The sequence below is a fragment of the Clarias gariepinus genome, chromosome 11 (genome assembly GCF_024256425.1).
Source record: "Clarias gariepinus isolate MV-2021 ecotype Netherlands chromosome 11, CGAR_prim_01v2, whole genome shotgun sequence".
Lineage (NCBI taxonomy): Eukaryota > Metazoa > Chordata > Actinopteri > Siluriformes > Clariidae > Clarias > Clarias gariepinus.
The window spans coordinates 12,542,195-12,564,430 of NC_071110.1; the positions used below are offsets into that span (position 1 = coordinate 12,542,195).

A 22,236-nucleotide genomic window follows, 5' to 3' on the forward strand; every position below is an offset into this window, starting at 1 on the left:
GCATGTAAATAAAAAAGACTCCTTGTAACTTTTTTCATAGTTTATTTCCAACATATTATTGCAAGATTCAAGATTTGTCTTTGCTATCTGAAAATACAAAAAAAAAAAAAAAAAAGATTTTAAGATAATAAGAGATGACATAAAGGAGTGTCAGTACAGCAAAATTCTCAACACTTGCAGCATGGTATCATCTCCAGTCTTAGAGCACTGCAGTCCAGCAAAGCTTGGTGATTTTCCTGTTCTAACACACCTTTTGGTGAATTAAATCCATTGTCGTCTGTAAAAAAATCACCCAGCCTTGTTGCACTCAAAAATCCATTGTTAGAAAAAAAAAAAAGAAACAAATCACCCAGCCATGCTGGACTTCATTCCTCCAGGACTAATTACACTGTGATCTAAGTGTAAATATAACAATGGTGATTTTACTGCATAGGATCTTGTGAGATAGAGAATGATTGAATTAGCCATTCTAGTACTGGAAAAGTATTTAGTAGGATGATATGAGGATCAATTGAAAAATCAGCACAGAATGGTGGAATGTCTTTGGGCAAGCAACCACAGTATCTCTTTAATCACACTGAAAGCATTCTTACAGTATATAAATTATGATTAAAGTATTTCTCCTACCAGAAACAGACAGCAGATTTCACTTATTCTCAGGTCTGTGTTACAGCTGCTCTGAACTGCTGGGAGTTTTTTTTGGACAATAAAACCTGTATGCTATCACCAGGCCTAAGTCTTTCACCACACAGTTTAACAAAACAGATCATGCAGTAATAAACAAAGGTAAGGCTTCAATAGATTTGAGAGAACACCTTGATAAATGATATGCAATGACAAGTGCTGTGTTATGACATTTTTTGAGGTTCAATAATGACTCCATTAGAAAAACTTTACAACACAGAGGACTCAATATCTCTGTTATAGATCATATCTGGCACTGACTGAGATTTTATTGGATTGCAGCAACACTGGATGTATATTCCAGACAAAACTTATTTTTTATGATTAGACAAGTTAGACATATCATAAGCAGTGTAATTCAAATCATAACAATATTTTCTACCATAAAGAAGAAGTCACAAACCGGACCTCGGGTCAAAATGGCAGCTGTAGCTAACAACACTCATTCAGCCTTCCACTTACTTTTTGGATTAAAGATTAAAGATCTATATATATAGGAGGATTTGTCATCGTGTGCATTACATAGAGATAATCCTGAATTTCCATTTTAGTTTTGGAGCTATAGTGTTCTCATGTCTATTTTTATACATGTAAAGATAACACAGCTCTGATAAGCAGAGATGTTTAAATAAGTATACAGTTCTGGTTTGCTATGCTGGACATTTTATTATTTTAAATGCACCCAACATACCTGGTTCAACCAATCAGCTAATTAACAGCCTTTCCTAAGTCAAACTGGGCGTGTTAGAGCATGGAAAACTAAAATGTGCAGGACAGGGCCTACTACAGGAACATGGTTGGGAGTCTGTGCACTAGAGGAAGGTGAAAATGTATACTATATGGCCAAAAGTATGCAGACACCTGATGATCATCCCCATACTGTATGTAAGCCTTCCCCAAACGATTGGTACAAATTTTGAAACACACAATTGCATGTGTTTGCATGCTGTTGTATTAGAATTTCCCTTCACTGTAATGACGGAGGCTAGAGCGGTTCTAGTGTGATAATGTGAACAAAGCAAGCCCCATGAAGACATAGTTTGTCATAGCTGGTGTGGAAAAACTTGAGTGAGAATCTTGAACATTTACTGGAGCACTGACTCACCCCAGTCAACCTAATATTCAGTCACTAATGCTCTTGTGGCAAAATGAACACAATTCCCACACTCGAATATGTAGTAAAAAGCCTTCCCAGAAGAATGGAGGTTATTATAACAGCACAAGAGAATAATTCATTTGGACTGGGTGATAGTTGGGTGTCCACATACTTTTGAAAAGATACCGTATCTCGGGTGGTGGTATATACTGGTCATAGTATTTGTCTAATAGAGTGGAGATTGTACACCCTTACAGAATTTAGAATCCTTTGGTTGTCTTCTATTAAGCAAATAGCGCTTAAAGAACCAGTTTTTCTAAGAGTGAACTCAGATCTAACATGATCCTCTAGAAATGCATTGTAATGTTAAAAGGAAAACCAGTTTTCTTATTTTGAAGAAATAAAGAAAAAAAGAGATTCAAGAAGCCCAAAATGAAATGTCAGGAAAAAATAAAATGATACTGGAGTTTTAATAGATCTCATATCTTAGGATGTATCAAGATAAATCTGCAAGATCATAATCGCACATATGTATGTGTGCATACATATATACATGCCATTCTTATTAAAACTGTCAAAAGTGAATGATGATTCAGTAAACTGGTCCTGGGGTTTCTTGAATTTGGCTCATCATAGTGCAAACTCCAGTCATTTGTGTTTAAATGTTCTTGTGCACCACCTCATGTGTTCAAATTTGTTGGGTCGCTGATGTTGATTTCTTCTTTTCCAGACAACATTTAGAAATCCTTGATTCCTTCAGAGGCCCCGTTGCATTTTTTGTTTGTTTGTTTTACAGCAGAATCTCATCATGCATCAAAAGGGTCCTCTTAAATTCTGCAAAAAACTAACCCCACCTCCCCTCCTTCTGTGCACTCTTGCTGATACAATATCCCAAAAAGTCCCTGTTCTGTTTAATCTGAAAGTGGTACTCAGAAAACCAGACTTGATTAAGACATCAGAGTGACATCCTATTGCTCCACCTTAATTTTATTTTACTCCACCCCCGAGACGACCTCACTGGGATTTGGGTTTGGCGCCACCTGGGGTGGGATCGGGCGCTGGGCCACCACCCTGAGCCAATCGAGTCAGGCTGCAGTGGAAAAGAAAAAGTCACAATAGCATTGCACAAATTCACTTTAATTATAAATGTTGTTTTTGTTAAAGAGGCTTAATACATATATAAACTCACATGTCCTTAATGTTGTCAACATTAGCTTGGACTTTTGCAACCCAGGTGTCCACTTTTTCCTAAGAGAAAAAATAGAGGAAGGTGTTGGCAGCCCAAACAGTAGTTATATAAAATAAAAAGAAAAGATTTCTTGCACCGCATGGTGTCCAACTAGAACGCCTTCAAGATAGAATATTTACGTCACATGTTGCAATGTATGCCCATAATCTAACCAGCATGTGGGGAACATTTTAGTCTGTAGCCTACTTTAGATTAAATGAGAAAAATATTACCTGGTGTCTGATGTAGAAAAGGGGGAGAGAGAAGACAGCAATCACACCTGTGGAATAAAACGGAAGATTCAACATGTCTCAAACATGTAGGATGTTTGAAAAATGACTTTATAAAAGCATCAGTGTTTTTGGATTGTTATTTCAATTTGAGAAAGTACAAAACATTGTTTTTGTTTAGGATACTGTGACTGTATTACGCTCAGCAATGCATAAAACTCCAAAACTCCCAAAAAGAGTTTGCGTAAAATTAAAAAAGAGTTTCATGTAGAATTTTTCATTTGCATAAAGAAGTAGCGGTGTGCCACCTTATAATACAAGCACTACCCTATAGTAAAGGTAGTACTGTAATTACTGTACTTTGTGAAATAAATACATTGATAGAATTTAATCACATCAAAGCAGATGTAGAAAGTTATGGGAGTATCACAACTCTTTTGATGTCAGAAGAAAAAAAAAGAAAATACCGCTGTGATGTCTATATAAATAAAACAAGTTTTTGTCTCTACATTTGTCAGAACTTGCCCAATGGTAGCTTTATGTTTTATATATTGGAGGACCAGAAACCAGTCTTAGATTAATTTCTGTCTGTATGCCTGTCTGTATGTCTGTCCATCCAGAATTTGTCGCAGCATCATGCAAAACCTGCTGGACAGAATTTAATGAAACTTTGCCAGTCCTTCTGTATTTGCCTGAAGTTAAATCTGTGTCATAAATGCAAACAAAATGTTGAGTAGGGAGCATCTAGCATTTTTTTTTACTCATTCAGTGCTTTTGCTTTAAGGTGGGCGTGGCTATACATGTCACTCAACTCGATAGTCAGTACTGTATACACAGAGTATACGGAAGACAAAGAAACGACTGTAACGCACCTACAACCGGCAAAATTCAACACACTGTCTGTGTCAGCTTACTACAAAAAATGGTACGTACACTATGAAAACTGAACATTGCACCATAATTTAAATCAAAATATTGAGTATGCGCAGTTACTGTACTGTATGTGCCAGATTCTAATCAGCTTATTTTTAGCTTTAACCTTTTAACTTTTTATACAAACTCTTTACTCGACAATGATGGTTACTTAAGCCAGTATGTTATATAGGGCTTTTAACCCTAAAATTGTCAGTGAAAAATTGCCATATAACTTCTTTCATTATTGGTTCCATTTGGTCTATTTGGTCCAAAATTGTACTTAAAGAGAAATGGCTCTGCGCTGTTTTAGATTAAGACCTAGCGCTGGTCAGGAATTACCTCGACCATTCAGGACCTTCTTTGGAAACAGAATCCTTCTTTGTAGCAAATATATAGGATTAGGCGATGCATTAATGACCAAAATACTGTAGGTATCAGACAGGACTCTGGGCACCCCCATCAATCTCTCTCTCTCTCTCTCTCTGTCTCTGTCCCTCCCGGCTATTTTGTACTAGTTGTCACACCGGTTGTCTGGTGATTTGTAGATGTTAGATGTGCCTAAAATTGCATCTTTACCCTAATAATAAATAGAAATAACCAGATATTTTTTGCAGCCTTAAGATATTTTTGATGTAAAAAAAGGTGGTCATACCAATAATAAGCAGAGTAAGGCCATTGCAAAGAGCTCCCAGATATGTCACCAGATACACCAGCAACAGGAACTGTAAATGGAAAAGAAATTCATATAAACAAATACACATGCAAGTTCAAAGTTACACTTGGTTGGCTCGCACTACTGTCCCGCTCGAACCAAACTCTGCTCTTTAGAGGGATTTGTGTTGGAAGATGATATCAAACACTGATGAGCCTGTCAATCAACAACAAGAGTCTCTCTTAATATTAGACAGTGTGTTTATTCCAGTGCAGCCAACTGAAACTAGAAACCTCTCTTAACCCTCTACTTTTGGAGTGTCCTATATCACATACTCCACAGGTCAGAACAGGGGGGTTCTGGGTTTCGGTGCATGCTAAAAGTGTTCCCATGCCTCACAGAATGCAGTAGTGAACATTTAGGGCTAATTTTCTCATGAACATAATGATGATAATAATAATAATAATAATAATAATAATAATAATAATAATAATAATAATAACGAACAGTTGAGAACAGTTTAAATTACCTATTTTATTATGTTTGTTTTATCCATTTGTGTATATCGCAAGGGTAAAAAAACAGTAACCACAACAAAAAAAATGGCACAAGCTTCAACAAATGTTTTCCATTCATAAACCTCACCTTAAGAGAGTCAAATAGGTTAGCAACAAAGACCAGGCGCTTCAGTGTGTCTACAGCAGCAAAGCACAGGAATATAGCTCTTTGCATGTAATGTTCAGCTTGTTCTCCTGAAAGGCCAATGTCCCAGTCCAGATAAGTCCTGTAAAATATAAATCCAAAACAGATTCACTTAATGTGTCCACAGGAACAGCATTACATTCCCCAAAGGTTTATGGCAGGAAAGATGAGAAAGGGTAAGACTTACTGGAAGGGGTGTGCTCCATCTCTGAGCTTCAGAGCATGCAGAATTTTGCAGTATATGCACACGGAAATGGTGACGCACACGATGGCAAGTGAGAGAGTGGAGAGCACAGTGATGATACTGAGCTGGAAGAGAGAGAGCAGACCCACCACCAGGCCGGTGAACACCATGCCTGTCCGCTCAGTTTCCTTCCAGTAGATCAGATCCATTACTAAGAAGAGAAAAGGTCATGGAGACAGAGAAAAAGGATGTACAGTAGATTATGAAGGCCCTCAACCACAAACAATACAAATAGTTTTACCAAAAAAATGATGATCTTGTTAATAAATTAGAAAGGCATACCACTATGCTTTAAAATTAGCAATTTTACAGTGACTGACAATTGATCTTTGCCATGACATTTTTTTGGTTATTTAATGGCCCTCTATATTAATCAACACCATAGGGCATCATCTGATAAGGACCAGAGCGGTGATGCTGAAATTCACTGCATCAGTGGCATTATAGTGAATAAGTATACAAGGGGTTTTTAAAGACATTGTTACCTCACAGCCACATTATTGAACACTAAGAACTGCTGTTGCTTTTGGGTGATTCATCCCCCGGTCAAAACCTTGTGATCTCCCTGGACATAACTGGATCACTGCTCATGATCTTGGGGGAACTCTGGACAATCAACTTTCATTTTCCCCACACATTTTTAACCTTACTCGCTTTTGCTGATTTCTTCTTTACAATATCAGAAGAATTTGCCTATTTCTTTCTTCACAGACTACTCAAGTGCTCGTTCAGGTGTAACTTACTCCTGGCAGGTCTGCCACTGTCCACCAATTGTCCTCTGCAGCTGATCCAAAATGCAGCTGCAGGTCTCATTTTCAACCTTCCCAAGTTCTTCCACCCAACCCCACACAACGCACCGGCTTCCTGTCACCTGTCTTCATCAAGTTCAAAGCACCCACTTACCAACTTGCACATACTTACAAAAAAACCTATATACAGTAGATGTAAATGATAACATGACTGATAAATTTCAGTATATGTTAATATGAATGGGGTTGTAAATTAAGTGGTATTGAATACCCAGTAGGTATTACTCATTATGATGTGTTATAATATATTGTACATTAAAACATTTACAATTCTTCACATACAGTTATTTCCACCCCTACTATATCAAATGAATATGGCTGAGTAAAAGAACAGGGATAGGGGAGGACAGACTTGAGGGCTCACTGGGGCTTAATTTAGGCTCTAAAGAAAGGATGAGAAAAGCAGAATTTAACTATAGCTACATAACGCACCTGCTGACAGAACTCTAACACATCCAGCCTTCTTTCAACACATTTCCTGCCTCAGAGTTTCCAAACTAAAGTCTGGTGCTGCAATTTGTTCAAAACATTCTCTGCAGTTAAACTTCGAATGACACATGAAAGGAAAATCTTGGGTGGGACACAATATTATGTTTCAGTGATTATGATTAACGATTGTCTTTCCACTCAGTGAGCGTTTCAGTGATATTTGGCGTTCAAATTTCCGAATGAGACATGCACAACATACAATATGAACGTTATTAATGGTCTTCAAACCACTTTTCCTTGTCTGGATGGATTACTGAGGCACAGCCAACAGATGACACACAGTTGACACCTAACTAATCTGTTGCGAATTACCTCAGTGGTAATGCCATTCGTGGCTGGCCTTCAGACGTGAGTGATGGCGTGCAACAGCAGATTGAACGTTTATAATCAGCTACTGTAAGACACTGTGTTGGCATGCACCTGCCGGTCATTTAAGCAGGTGGCCATGAAGACACACTCTTTACAGTCGGTGGATTTGCACATTAAACCCCAGTAAACATATGGTAAATGATCAAAAAAATGTAAAAAATCTTTGCTATTGCAATAAACATCCAGTCCACATAAAAGTTTTTTGCTATTTTTAAGTAAAGTTACAGTATGTTTGAAGATTTTTCCATTAAGTATTTAATATTTAGTATTACTGCATAAAATATTTTTGGTGAACTAGCCATGAAATTTTTCCCCCTCTTATTGTTATAATTATTTGTATTATTCCTTCAATTATTATTAAATAATTTTTTTAAATGTATGGTCTAATATTAAATATTACAATATATATATATATATTATAGATACAATTCTATTATATATTATTATATTGTAAATTATTATTCATATGCAACTGGCTTCCCATAGTGCATGGATTCCCACCTTGTGTTCCAGGGCCAGTTTACATGTTTATTGTATGAAAGAATAAAATAATGAGCAGCAAAAAACTTATATTGTGATATAATTTTTTGTCATCTCATCCACTTTTTAATATTAATACCCAAACGCAACTTCAATACCATTATAATTACCTATTCACTGGCCAGAAGTCTTTACTGAAGTCTTTACTGAAGTCCATATCGTTTTTATTATCTTGATATAATCATCATTATGCTGGTTCTACATGTTGGTATTTATGATATGATATGGTTCTACTGTAGGTAAAATGCACTTCACTGTTTATGCTCCATTCACACTGCACAATTCTGCATTTTAATGTTCATTCTCAAGACAATAGATAAAGCAGCAAGAAAACCAATCGTACTAAAATGTTCTTCCCAATAACACAATATACCAGCCTCATTCACTTCCTCTTCATTCCATTTTTCATGGGTTAATGAAATGATGGAAAAATGAAATCGGTGCCAGATAGAACACTTAACCTTTTTCAAAATGTCCATCGAGTCTGCGTCTACACATACGTTTGTACATGCACATGCACTAACGAGAAATTCCTCACTGTCTTGAATCCATTGATATTTGGATTATTTCGTGAGTGTTTGAGTTCTCACAGTCCTCTCCTCAATAAACAACACTGAGTCAGAAGTGAGAAAAAAGCCCAGAAAGACAAAATGCAACTTCTACACTCCCACAGAAGACCAAATTCACAAAGTTTAGCAATTCCAGTCAGCATACAACTGAAACTAGATGAGTGTGGTGTCCAGGTTGCGACTTACGGATTCTTTTAGTCTTTTTTGTTCTCAGTAGCAATAATAAAGTAGACTTTCCACTCTACTTTTTGTGTACATTCAGGATTCCTCACCTTTGCTGGCCATTTCGTGAGCCGCTGGAGGGTGAGGCCTTTCTTCTTGCCTGTCTCTGTCTCCCTGCTCTGCTCAGACCAATGGAGCTTTTTTGGCATGCATTCTGTTAAAGACATCCCCCAACTCACTGGCTAAAAATAGCATACTGTAGCTCCCAACCAAGAGCACATGGGCAGATGAACATGTACACAAGAGGGGGACATAGAGGCACCCTTACAGTTAAACGTCCCATACGACTGACCATGAGACACACCAGATACAGACAAGTATGCTGTATCAATAACAAACTGTACAAGCAAGGACTTTAAGCCATGTCCCATACTATAAGTTGCAGATGAAGTCAATTTGTTGTATACAAAAGAAAATGCCTAATTACTGGTCATTGAAGTTCCACAGGGAAAAGAAAGCTTTTCTCTCTAACATTATGGATGCATTATGGAATATTTCATTGTTTACCACCTTATTTCTGCCTTCATACGCCACCTAATATAATATAACATAATAAAAATTATCTGATCGCAGTGAATATAAGGCAAATACAACATCAGACGAACAATCAACGTTTTTTTTTTCCAGTGGCATTTTTTTTTTATTTAACAAAAGTGAAGATAAATAGAAAAAAAATTTGGGGCAACTCTAAGTACCCCTATGGTTTATGATCCATGTCCTTTAGCAGCAATAACTTGAAGCAATAGCTTTTTGTATGACTTTATCAGTCTCCCATGCCCATTCCTTTTTCCAACAGTTCATTGCTACAGTTCATTTAGGTTTTCGGCCATTCACTTATGCATGGCTTTATTAAAGTCCCACATCAGCAATTCAACTGAGTTCAGGTCTGGACTGATGTAGATTTACAAATGTGCTTCAGGTCATTGTCAAAAGTGCAATAATCATCCGGATCATTGCATGACCCAATTTTGATAAAACTTTAGCAGACATACAGATGGTCAGACATTTGACCCTAAAATACTCATGAGTGACTTAATGACTGCAAGGTGCCCAGGTCCTGTAGCTGCAAAATAAGCCCAAATCATCATACCTCCTCCACCATGCTCAACAGTTGGATTTAATGGGTTTCTGCTGAAATGCTGTTTGGTTTTTCACCATTTTGGTTAACAGCGCTGGGCGTTAAAACTAAACATCTCCACTTTGGTCTCATCCCTACATAGGACAAAGTCCGAGAAGCCGTGTGGTTCATGACCTCAGTCGTGGTTCCATGTTGTTTATAAACAGATGACAATTTCTCCTGGCAACCCTTCCAAGCAAACCGGACACGTTCAGCACAGAAACTGTGCTGTCATCAACTTTAACATTTAACAAGCTCAGTGAGGTCTGTAGGATCTGGGATTTAGCTCTTGGGTTTTTTTGTATTGCATTTCACTGAGCATTGCATGGTCCGACCTTGGGTTAAATGTGCTGGGACGTCAACTCCCATAAATAGTTTTTCTCACTGTATATAATGAACTCCAAATTCATAGGAAATGGTTTTATAAACCTTTCTAGATTGCTATGCAGCAACAATTGCTTCTCTAAGACCACTGTTTCTGCATTTATGGAGGTCTGCACACCGGCTGATGATCAATTAATCATGGGGTTGATGATTAGCAGCATCTGGCTGCAACTTACCCTCCCATCCTGTTAAAGCAGGGGGGGGGGGACCTATTTTTGATAAATAAATAATGGCAGAGTTACACATTGTTGCTGTTTGTCTGCGGTTGTATTTGCTTAATACTAAGACTCATCTAGATCAGATGATTTTTATTATGTTTTTACACACACAAAACAAAAAAGGAATAAAAAGGGGGGCACTAACTTTTACACATGACTGTCCTCAGTATCCCACCATTACACCACAAAGCTAGCAATCTTTAGAAATATATTTAGTTCCCACTAGTGGGAATCCTCCCATGCTGACTTTATAGTTTGGCGTGTTCTGTAGATCGAGGTCTACAGGATCATTCACAAAGTGCTGGCATAACTGAAGGATTTCAATAAAGCTGAATATGAAACATATAGATCTAACAGCCAACTGTGATTAATTGATTTATTATTTAATCCATGACCTCTGCTATAGATTAATATGGAAATACTAGGGCTGGGTTATATTATAATATATAATTATTAAATATAATTTATAATCTATTTCTATAGACAGTTCCCGGATGATTATTTGTAAATGTAACAAAGGATATAATATGTCACAATCACAGATATTGTCAATATTTTTATAAAAACGACAAGCTCTGATTTCATTAGAATTACTGATCAAGCTATATCGCTAGTTATTTAAGATGCAGCCAGTAAGCATTTTTTTTTTTAGCTTTATCAGCTATAACAAGTTTTTGGACAATCAATCTCAAAGTTACCTGATTGTTTGGCAATTTTACATGTGCATCCACCTGGTGCAAGAAAAAGTATTCACTCTATTATCTGGAGATTATGAATTTAAATTCTGCTACAGCCATCTGTAACCAGGACTCGAGGGAAAAGATTGGCTCTGCTCTCAGTGAGGAGCAGTGCAGTTAGTCAGAGCAGTCATTTTTCGCCCCGTAAAGATGCAATCGTCATGTGTTAAAGTCACTTGTTTTAGAGGATAAATCTTACAGATTTTGTAGAATTTAAATTTTAAGCTCTGATGAGTAACCTGTAAAACGTCCAATAACTTGTAACTGAAGTTTTGGAAAAAATGTAATAGTTTTTTAATGATCCATGTTTTATTATATATATTGTTTTATATATATGAATATGTAAATCATTTTTTCATTAGAAAAAAATAGAAAAATGTTTGTCTGTGTTGCTCAAATCAGCATTGGCAGGTCAGACTTCAGAAATCGAAAACATTTCTTGTCATTTGTCCATTCCTAGTAGTATATATGTGATAAACTTAATATATATATTGTATTTAGAGTCATCCGATGAGAACATTGAAGCCTCTACACCACAGTGAAATTTAGTGCATTGTGTTATTGTCACATTCTGTACTTTACTCTACAATCGTATAAACACTAGGCTCATTGCACATTACCTTGTGTGTAAATGTATTGTATACACTATTTGGTTATGTACCTCTACATGATGCTATTGCATAATTTACCAGTGATTACCCATTTCTTATTTCTTTCATATTGTTTTCCTTATAATTTACTATTAAAACTTAAACTGATGTAATGTAGTAAAGACGTTGGGAGCAACGTCTTAATCAGGATGATCCCAGGATCAATGAAATGTAAATGTTTCTGACCCTATGAATGACTTGCTAACCCTAACCCTCAAAGTGCCCTGTGTATATTTCATCACTTCACAAAGGACCACATTGAATAACCGCTAATGTCTAGTCCATATGTTTAGTCTTACCTGCAATCTGGATGTGTATCGTCGGCCCCTCTTGTAGGTTAAGGGTAGAGAACCACTGTTCCCTGGTTGGCTCTTCCTGAGTGTTTTTAATAATGGGACTTTGAGATGCATGCGATGTTTCTTCCTCAGTATGCGATAGGGCTGTGGATTCCGTGCCAACATATGGCTCTGAGGCATGAAGCTGTTGAGCTGTGGAGTTACAACAAAATGAAAGCTATCACTACCTAGATTGAAATGTTTTAAGGCACCTATTAAAGCAGTATATATACAGTATAATGTATAGGAATAACTTTTGTATTAAAATATTTATATTAAACGTTTTTCATGTTTCCTTTTTTTTTTTGGCTGATGTAGTTATTTATTTATAGCATCTGACAAGCTTTATACTGAGCTTGTTCATTATCATAGTATTTGATTTGCATTCTGGCCCAAATCAATATTTTTTTGTCCATACTTATATCAGCTTCTCACATTACAGGAACCGATGTCACGCAAAAAAGAGTTCTTTCATATGCCTGAGCCTATGGTTCTTTGTAAAAGAATGTCTATAAACAATCCTGCATCTGGTCATTATTTTTATCATTTGATCATTTATCATCGAATTAAACAAAGTGATGAACTGATGGTCCAGACAAATTATTTAAGCAATATCACAGGAGGGAAAGTGCTGGATATCAGCACGGCTGTGACATGGTCATAGGCTCTTTCTTGTGTGATATTACTTAATCACCTTGTCCATGTCAATAATTTTATGTTTTTGTAATATTTTGTGAATGCTTTCCCCACTATGTGTGTCATAAACTGTCCTCTTAAAAACATACTGCTATGTGTGTTGGCTGAGACAGCAACATGGAGATCTATTTAATCAGAAAAAAAAAATCCCAGCTTTAATAGTTGAGCCTATTTACAGTACAAACTTTGTCAGTAAACTATGAGGGCAATAATAATAATAATAATAATAATAATAATAATAATGATAATAAAATCGTTAATTAAAATAAATTATTTAATTAGCCTTGACATTAATTCAAGGTCATACCACTCAGTTTTTTTATATAGTATTACTGATCTTACTGAACTTATTCATAGCTTAAATCATATAAAATTTGCTAATATATTGACATCCATTTGCTTTAAATAAATAGTAATACAGTAAAACCTCGGATTGCGAGCAACACGGTTTGCAAATGTTCCACAAGACGAGCATTGATTTTTAATAAATTTTGTTCTGGAAAACGAACAAGTCTTGGTTTACGAGTACCAAGTATCATGTACTGTATCACGCATGTGCTTCTTGTTTTGACGCCGAGCGTCGTGTGATCACAACTGAGCCAACGTTTTTTCTCTCTTTTGCTCTGCGGAATTGTGGGAAATCGTCTCCCCTGCTGGGTCTTAGTGCGCGTCTCTGACTGGTATAATCAACATTCGTGAACGCGTGTACTGTTTACTATAACACTATGACCACGTGTGTGTGCATAAAACATATTTTATTTTGTGTCTGTATGCGTTTTTGTACAGCGCGCGTGTAAAGCAAAATAAAGTATCATTAGAGAGGTTAAAGATCCATTTTCTCTCTCTGCTCAAGGCTTAGTCTGGTCTTTGTCTGTGTGCACGTGCGTCATCGGACATCGTGCCACACACACACACACACACACACACACACAGACAGACCCCTTCTACTTTTGTATGGAGTTAATTATGTGCCAAAATTTAACAAACAAACACAATTTGCTTTGCAAAAAAAAAATCGACTTTCTCACAAATGCGGCGAACGTATTTTCTCACAAATGCACCCGCCGTATTTTCTCACAAATGCACCCTCCGTATTTTCTCACAAATGTACCCTCCGTATTTTCTCACAAATACAATGGAACAACTTCCTCTTCCAAAACAGCAGATGGCGCTATCGGTCAATTATCAATGGCGTTATTATCGGTATTATTCCCCTACAGGGCTCTATCCTAAAGATTGTTAATATGTCTGGCTGTCTGGCTGTCTCTATCCTAAAGATTGTTAATATGTCTGGCTGTCTGGATGTATAATGGACACCTCAAAACTGTTCCTCACTCATATTCCTCTGGGACATAAGGGTAAACCATATAAACACGTTGTTTGAGGTCTCGGGAGAATAGAGTAAATTGACCGATAGCGACAAGCAAGTTTGTTTACGCATTGAACTCGTCGTTCTTTCTTTTTTTTTTGTTGATGGATTAACATTTTTACCATAATAAATTCACAGATCCATCAGATAGGCTACTGTCTGTTAATGTTTATTTAAAAAGTTACAGACTTGTCATAGCCATTCAGACTGCTCAAGAAAAGGCACAAGAGAACTATTCTGTGTGTGATGTGGGGTTGACGATTAGCTACCACTTAACCAGCGTTAGCAATTTAATCTTGAGGTAGTAACAGACTTACTCTGTTTTGCTTACTCTGTCTTTTTAAACATATGTTCAATATTCTGTGATAATGACGCTGCTGCCTGCTTCCCCTTCCGTCTCTCCTGCTCTTTTCGACCCATATTATACACCGCTGGATGCCGCCTCACAGATTTAAAAGATGTCAGTTGCTGCGCGGACTTGTCACATGTCGCGTTTTTTTTTTGTAAATTGTTTTGTAATAAAGTGTTATTTTAAATGATGCCTAACAATTTAAATCTGTTTCAAAAAAATAATAATAAAAATAATAATAATAACAAAAAATTCTGGACCTTTGGCAGTGGGGGGTGGGTCGTTCGAACCACCCGAACCCCCCCTGGCTACGGGCCTGGATTGTGTTTGTTTGCAAAACGCTGCATTTGTGAGAAAGTCGTTTTTTTCTTTGCAAAGCAGATTGTGTTTGTTTGTTAAATTTTGGCACAAAATTAACTCCATACTTTTGCCCTCACAGACACACACACACTTTCTCTCTGCTCTAAACAGAAACACTGCTCTGTCGCGATTCTTTTCGAAGGTGAAGTGCAGGTTAATTTGTTTTATTTTTACTTTACAGCAGTGATTCCGTTAGTGTGTTTCGCTCAATCAAATGTCATTAGAGAGATTTCTTGTTTATTTTTCCGATAAAACAGTGTTTCCGTTGTGTGCGCACGTGTGTGTGAAAAGAGTGGAGGAAGGGTAACTGTGTAAGACGAGAAGGGGAAGAGGGGGAGCTTACTTTAGATTCACATACACACACACACGCACACACATACACAGCGCTTACGCGCACAAATGGAAACACTTATCTTAACTTACTTTTTAAGGTAAATTTCAAGTTAATTTGTTTTATTTTTACTTTACATGTTGTGTGGCATTGGACTACGGTTCGGAAGATCCCAGGTTCAAACCCCACAACCTCCAAGTTGCCACTGTTGGGCCCTTGAGCAAGGCCCTTAACCCTCAACTGCTCAGATGTATAATGAGATAAAAATGTAAGTCGCTCTGGATAAGAGCGTCTGCCAAATGACTAAATGTAAATCCAAATGTAAATGTGTTAATTATTTTTATGTATTTATTTTTTTGGGCGGTGGAACGAATAATTTAAGTTTCCATTATTTCTTATAGAATTTTGGTTTACGAGTTTTTGGTATATAAGCCTGAAATATGCTCGTTATCCAAGGTTCCACTGTAGTATCATTTTTGCATTGTTTAATCTTTGGCTGTCATCAGATTGGTTGGATAAGAGTGTAACTGAGTGAGGAAAATGAGGTTTTATTATTAGATTTACACTGTAGTGTATATGAATCATATTAGTCAGGAAGCATCAGGCAGGTTAAGCACACATACAGTATGCACACACATATATTTATATTATAAACATTCAGAAATTGTGCATATACTGTACCTAGTTTTTACAGCAGAATTAATGTCTAATGATACATTTATTCCTTATACCTACATAAGTATGGCACACTAAGATATTTTAGCTTTTTTTCACCAAAAAACCTATTATGATCTTAGTCTGTTGTGTGTGAACTGTGACCCTTACCTTCATAGCTATCTGTAACATGGCACGTTTCCTGTAACGCGATCTCCTCCATTTCTCCCTGTAACTCTTGATCAGGAACATAGTCTGTACTCTGACTGGAGGACTCTGGAGTCCGAATGTGGCTTTCCACTGGTTCCGGAAGTTGATTTTCCACAACCTGCTGCTCTTCTTCTCCACTCATGAAGGCAAGGGGGTCCCACTCGACAGCGGGGGAGTCTGGAGGTAAAAAGGTTTCCACAGTGTCCATACGGCGTAGCGAGCTTTGTCTTCCTCTCCCTCCGGTTCTCCGTCGGCCTGAGTCTCTCCGGCCAGAGCTCTCGCCCTCAGAGAAGGCGATGTATGAGAATGTGAGCTCGAATGAGTTCTGACGGGGGGTCCCCCACATAGAGGAACCGCTGAGGTCATCCTCAGGGCCTTCTTCATCCTCAGACCACTCCCGTGCTGTTAGGAGCTCCGGGAAATCTGACTCCTCATTACCACCTAGGGCAAATAGGGAGTAGTAATAGCACTGAGTGTCAGCATAGAGCAGCACATAAGGTTTAAACATGATGGAAAAAAGCCTTTCTAAAAACCGGTTATACAAGCGATCCTAAATACTGATTCAATCCAGTTCATTTGAAGTCAAGATCAAAGCATTTAAACCTGTTCTAAATGTTTTTTGTCGAACAAAAAAGATGCAAGAACGTTAACCACCATCATATTGCTAAAGAAAAAAAACAATGTATTAAATAAATATATTAAATATCCATAAATATGTTTTCATTATTTCATATTTCATATATTTTCATATTTTATCTTTAGTCATCAGTGTGGTTAGTCATTCTGTGCAGTATTCTCATTTTGATTCCTCAACACAGCGCTGCCCTAAAGCTGCCAGCAAAGCAGCCAGTATGATCTCTCCAGGAAGTGCTAAGTCAACTAATGTTTGCCTACAAATTAGTCAAGCCTACAAAATATTCAAGCAGTATGAACAGGAACAGTATGCTAACTATTATATGGTGTAAGGCGTTACCCCTTATCCTCCCAGATTGGTGCGTGTTTTTTAACGGAGGGAGAATGGGCTACAGAATTGAAGTTTTATATGCATATCTCCAATATAATTATAATTATAATTATAATTCAGGATTTTAATTCTGGAAAGAGTAAAGTAATCCTTACCATCTGTACAGGGAGGAGTCGAGTCAGGTGTTGAGGAGACAGAGCCAAACTCCTCTGAAACAGAAGGTATATTGTCTTTAAATAGCAATACATTATATTATCCTTAAATAGCACTGGGTAGCGAGGGGACAAGTACTGTAAATCATCACATCAAACATTTTGTACAGCTTTTACGAGCATGCAAATGTAATGTGTAAAGTGGGTCTAAAATAAAAAGAGTATCAAAATTAAAGACTGGCTGTGTTCCTACTCTACAGCAACTCCTGAGCAGCATTTGCATACTTTTGAAACGAATAACCTTTTTTTAATTTAATGTTTTGCAAATAATTCAAAAAACATTTTTGGTCTATTATGTTTGGGATAAATTAATAAGGGATGTTATTTTGAATAGCTATATTTCCCATTAATATTTAATGCTTTCCTGGAAAACCCTTTATGAGGCAACAAAAAAGTAATGTAGTTAAATAATATTATAAAATATTGATGTAATATTGTTTATTTTTTGGGTAAAGTGAATGTTCAGACACAAACATGTGACTTCATTCATATACAATCCTATTTACCATATTCCGTATTATTAGAAACACTAATGTAATGTTCCTTGTTCTGAGTTGAAGAGAGTTAGTCAACCGTAAATACCCTGAAGTTTCCCTGCCAGTTGTCCTATTTATGCACCTACACAAGACAGAACCTGAATGACACCCTGTTCATGTTTTGCTATGGAAGTGGAGTTTGTGACAACTCATCACTATAGTCAAATTGGTCTTATAGTCAAGCACATCTTTATAAGGGAAGGAAAAAGATGGACATAATGATGCTTTAACAAACAGCTGGAAACTATAAGTTGTTGACATACCAATTAGTGCTCTAGTACTGTATACATTAGAGGTTAACATAATATTTAACTGTACAATAATAACAAAACAATGACATTCAAAAGCTTAAAGGTAAATCATGGACCCAATGAACTTATAACCAGAAAATGTAAAAAATAGGGCAAACTATTTTATCTTTTCTAGTTACCAGGATATTATGTTGTAGCTAGTTCAGGGACGATTAACCAAAGATGCAAAGATCACTCCGGAGACCAGGTGTGTTGAGGCCACTAGACTTTATTCTTTTCAGAATACAGCCTAGCAGTTTCTCTGCAAATGAAAAACCCTCGTCTCTTCTAGGATGCATGCTTATATACGATTATATGACACTTGTTCAACATCCTGTTCCCACCAAAACGAATTCTCCCATGCATGTGTTCTGTTTCTAACAAGATACAATGCTTCCATAAATGTTCATCCTCTGGTTAAAAGAAACATCACTCATTTAATTAGACAGCTTGTCCGTGCGCTATGCATCTGCTCTGTAGGGTCATACTGAGGCCTTGGTGGCCCAGCACACCGTTTTAAGTCATCAGTCTCTTTGCTGGGTTCAATGATACATTTTGCATTATATTGTTCCCTACATATATAATATTGCAGAAAAAATTATCTGTTTAGGTACACAAGTCATGATTAACATTTTGTGGGTAAATTACTACAATAGTAGCATCAAGGGTAGACCTTTAACATATTTGAATTAGAAAGAGGCATGCAATGCAACTTTAAAGCTTTACTCTATATGTAATGTTTGGGTACAAAGCGTGTACACCCTGAATGGGGCACCAATTCATCCCAGGGCACACACATATACACAATCACACACTCATTCACAATTTGGTCAATTTGGGAACACCAATTAGCCTAATCTGCATGTTTTTGGACTGTGGGAGAAAAAACGGATTGCCCGGACACAACGTACCCACCAAGCATGGGGAGAACATGCAAAAAAAACCATACACACAGAGGTGGGACTCGAACCTGGCCAATAATCTGGAACTCTAACACTGAAGACGACTGTGTCACTGTGCTGCCTACATTCTAAACTCTTTACAAATTTTCATCCTGTGTGGTAGGTGTGAATTATTTGAAAAATTTGTTTAGAAATGATATTAATTATGGTGGAGGACAGAGATAAATGTTAAACTCTTGTATTTCGAGATTGCACAGTATTGTTGAAATGCTGCGCTTGGTTTTTAAGTGAGCAAAACTAATGTTATAAGGAATGTTAATGTATAACCAATGTTATACGGGGTACATTTAATTATACAGTCAACTTTCTAAAGGTTTACATTATTTTTAAAGGTTTACAATTGTAACAAAACCAAGGGGAAAATTTTTATATCGTATCTGGATATTTAAAAAATCATGATACTTAACGAATCGCCGCTGAGGTATCGTGATAATATAGTATCGGAGATGAACGATGATTCCCATCACTAGCAATTACCTCATCATATGTCTAATCTCTCTAATAATAAAGAGTTTTTTCAACAACCACATCCACAATGTCATATACAGTAAACCTGGGTTATATGTTACTGTATGTGTACCGAATAATAAAATTTTAAGGGGCTGCAATTTGATTCAACCCTGTTGCTTTAAATACTGAATGAGGGGTTTCGGTTAATATGCAGGATACACTGCTGTGTACATTGCATGCATAAGAGAGGCCTTACTGTAAGTGAGACAAAGCACACACAGGACCCATGGACCCACCCGTAAGTAGAGTTCAATGGCAATTAAAACAAACAATAAAACACAAGGACAGCACACAGATACAATTTATGCTGCGTGAGACAAGTGAGACAAGTACTCCTGACATATGCACACACTGTACAGACACAAACATTAGCACTTGGGCATGAACACCAACACACTGGTCAAGCTAGGCATCTGTATAAGGGAAGGAAAGAGATGTGATGATGATGATGATGATGATGCTTTATTATGTGTTCTACACAGACAGCATGAAAATTAGTACTCTGCTGGTTAACATACTATTTAGCAGGCTAGTATGGTTGTTTGGCTATAGCTGGGATAATACACGTACAGTACAGGGAGGGGATGATGTGAACATGCTGCTGATGGGGGAAAAAAATAACAAAGATACTCACTGCAGTGGGAGAATCCTAGAACCTGACCCATGCTCCATCAAGCCGCAGCTGGGCCTGTCCGCTCCTCTCTCCCCCCTCCGGCTCCTTCCAGATGCTCACTCATCCGCTGGATTTCCTCTCCTCTTGCCGGATCCCTCACATTCTGCCGTTTTCCTGTCCTCCCTCCTGCTCCTCCTCTCCACCCATCCTATACCGCGCCATCGTCTCGAGCGCTCCCTCTCGCTGTCTCAAAGGGTTGCCAGGTTGGGATACAATGCACTTTTTCGATGGCGCGGGTTTCTGGTGGAATACTTCGGCACTATAATAAAATTGCATACTTTCTATATATGAATACTTTATATTTTTATTTATCTTTTCCCCCCAGAAATAGGCTGCATTTGGTACTGTTAACTTAAATAATTACAGTTCAAATTAATAGACCTCGATGAGTATTAGGAGATTTTTTTTTTGTATTTAGGAGTTTGTAGAAATGACACTTTTCAAGGTAGCTGAACAAATTAGATATGTTAAGTATCTGTAAGTACTTAAGTAACAGTAACTGTCACCTTAAAGTTCCACCAACTTAAAATCTTTCAGACTAGAGATTTTGTGTCTGACGTCATCAGGGCAATAGGGCACTGGTTTCTCAGTGGTACTGTAGGTGTTTCGCCTGGCATGTACAGTAAAAGGCCTGAGTTCGATTCCCAACGGCTGTTGGTTCCAGCAGCTGAAAGACCAAGAACAATTTATTTGATTTGCAACAAAAACAAAAGATAATTGCTATTAAATAGTACTAGTTAGGCTACTCAATAAAGCAAGTAAAGAATGATTAATATGAATTAGTACAACAAACTCGAAAACGCATAGTTCCGTTTACTTAAAACTAGAAACATCATTACTTAAAAATTTGATATAACTGATTACCTAAATTTTTTTTTTGTTTTTACAACTTAATCAGGTTTACGGTGCAGTTAAGCGTGATTATTGAAAACGACAACAAAAAAAAGTCACTGAAATAAGACCACAAATGTGAGGTGGTGTGAACAATCTTAAATAATGCTGTAGTTCACACCAGAGAAGGCGGAGACCCGCATAATGAGCTGCATAATTACCTCTTTTAGTCAGGTATGTGACTTTTTAAAGTGCTACAGTACAAGAAAATAATTTGAGTCCAAAAAACATATCTGTTTGTAGTTCATTTAAAATAACTCAAAATTCACTTCTATTCACATATATAAGAAAATATATGTATGTATATAAGGACCACGAGTTCTGTAACCACACCTGAGGTGTTACATTAGTCTTAAACAGAGCATCAATGTCAGACTAAATGCCCAATTTCCATAACCTCTTTCCTGGCCAATGTACATTGCAGTGGTATGAGACTGGTGCTGTTTTAAAGCTACTGATGAGCTCCTTTTTGTACTGTATGTGGTTGTGTATACATATAATCTTTTTTTCCTGTTAGTTATTGTGCTATCAGACTATCACTTATTTCACAAGTTCAGATCATTTAAAATAATGACACAGGCTCTCTACAAAACAATGGAATCAAGTCCCTAGCATGCTCTCTCTATATTTTATCGAGATGGGGTGTGCACATTGGCACTGCTGGTAATGCATGACAAATGCACGACATGCACAATTAATGAAATGTACTGTATATGTCGTCTCATTTTTGCATCGCATGCATTATGTCACGATGCATGTCATGGTATACACACAACTATTCAAATACTGTATTTACCAGAATGCCTCCAAATTGGTTGTCCTTGAGTGTTTGATTAGACTACTGGCAGTACACTGTAATATGTTATAGAGCACTTAGATAAACTGATCACTTAATATACATACTTAATAGTATATCAGATAGGATTCTATATGTTTATAAGACTCAATTGCAATATATTATGAACTAATTGTGAATATTGTATTAATTCTAAATATAGACTATACTTATATTTACGACTATACTTGTCTATAACTAGGC

At 37.0% G+C, this 22,236-nt stretch overlaps 2 protein-coding genes across 2 annotated transcripts; both read right to left on the reverse strand.

The window, feature by feature from the left end:
- Positions 1-2,231: 2,231 nt before the first annotated feature.
- LOC128532755 (reticulon-2-like) lies at positions 2,232-8,890 on the reverse strand. The gene is made up of 7 exons (XM_053506866.1): positions 8,800-8,890; positions 5,695-5,902; positions 5,451-5,589; positions 4,806-4,875; positions 3,242-3,288; positions 2,970-3,028; positions 2,232-2,870 (listed from the first exon to the last, which is right to left on the reverse strand). The coding sequence occupies exons 1-7, from the start codon at positions 8,810-8,812 to the stop codon at positions 2,795-2,797; spliced, it is 612 nt and encodes a 203-aa protein (XP_053362841.1). The 5' UTR covers positions 8,813-8,890; the 3' UTR covers positions 2,232-2,794.
- Positions 8,891-12,131: 3,241 nt separating this feature from the next.
- On the reverse strand, positions 12,132-20,346 carry LOC128533313 (reticulon-2-like). The gene is made up of 4 exons (XM_053507551.1): positions 20,268-20,346; positions 17,279-17,332; positions 16,121-16,600; positions 12,132-12,343 (listed from the first exon to the last, which is right to left on the reverse strand). The coding sequence occupies exons 1-4, from the start codon at positions 20,296-20,298 to the stop codon at positions 12,132-12,134; spliced, it is 777 nt and encodes a 258-aa protein (XP_053363526.1). The 5' UTR covers positions 20,299-20,346.
- Between the last annotated feature and the right edge of the window lie 1,890 nt (positions 20,347-22,236).

Coding starts and splice junctions, on each gene's coding strand:
- LOC128532755 (XM_053506866.1), bottom strand. Junction 5,590..5,694: donor GATGGAGCACACCCCTTCCA/GTAAGTCTTACC, acceptor TATATTTTACAG/GACTTATCTGGACTGGGACA. Junction 2,871..2,969: donor GTTGACAACATTAAGGACAT/GTGAGTTTATAT, acceptor TTTCCACTGCAG/CCTGACTCGATTGGCTCAGG.
- LOC128533313 (XM_053507551.1), bottom strand. CDS start 20,298: ATGGGTCAGGTTCTAGGATTCTCCCACTGCA. Junction 17,333..20,267: donor TCTAGGATTCTCCCACTGCA/GTGAGTATCTTT, acceptor CTTCTGTTTCAG/AGGAGTTTGGCTCTGTCTCC. Junction 12,344..16,120: donor TGTTACAGATAGCTATGAAG/GTAAGGGTCACA, acceptor GTAACTCCACAG/CTCAACAGCTTCATGCCTCA.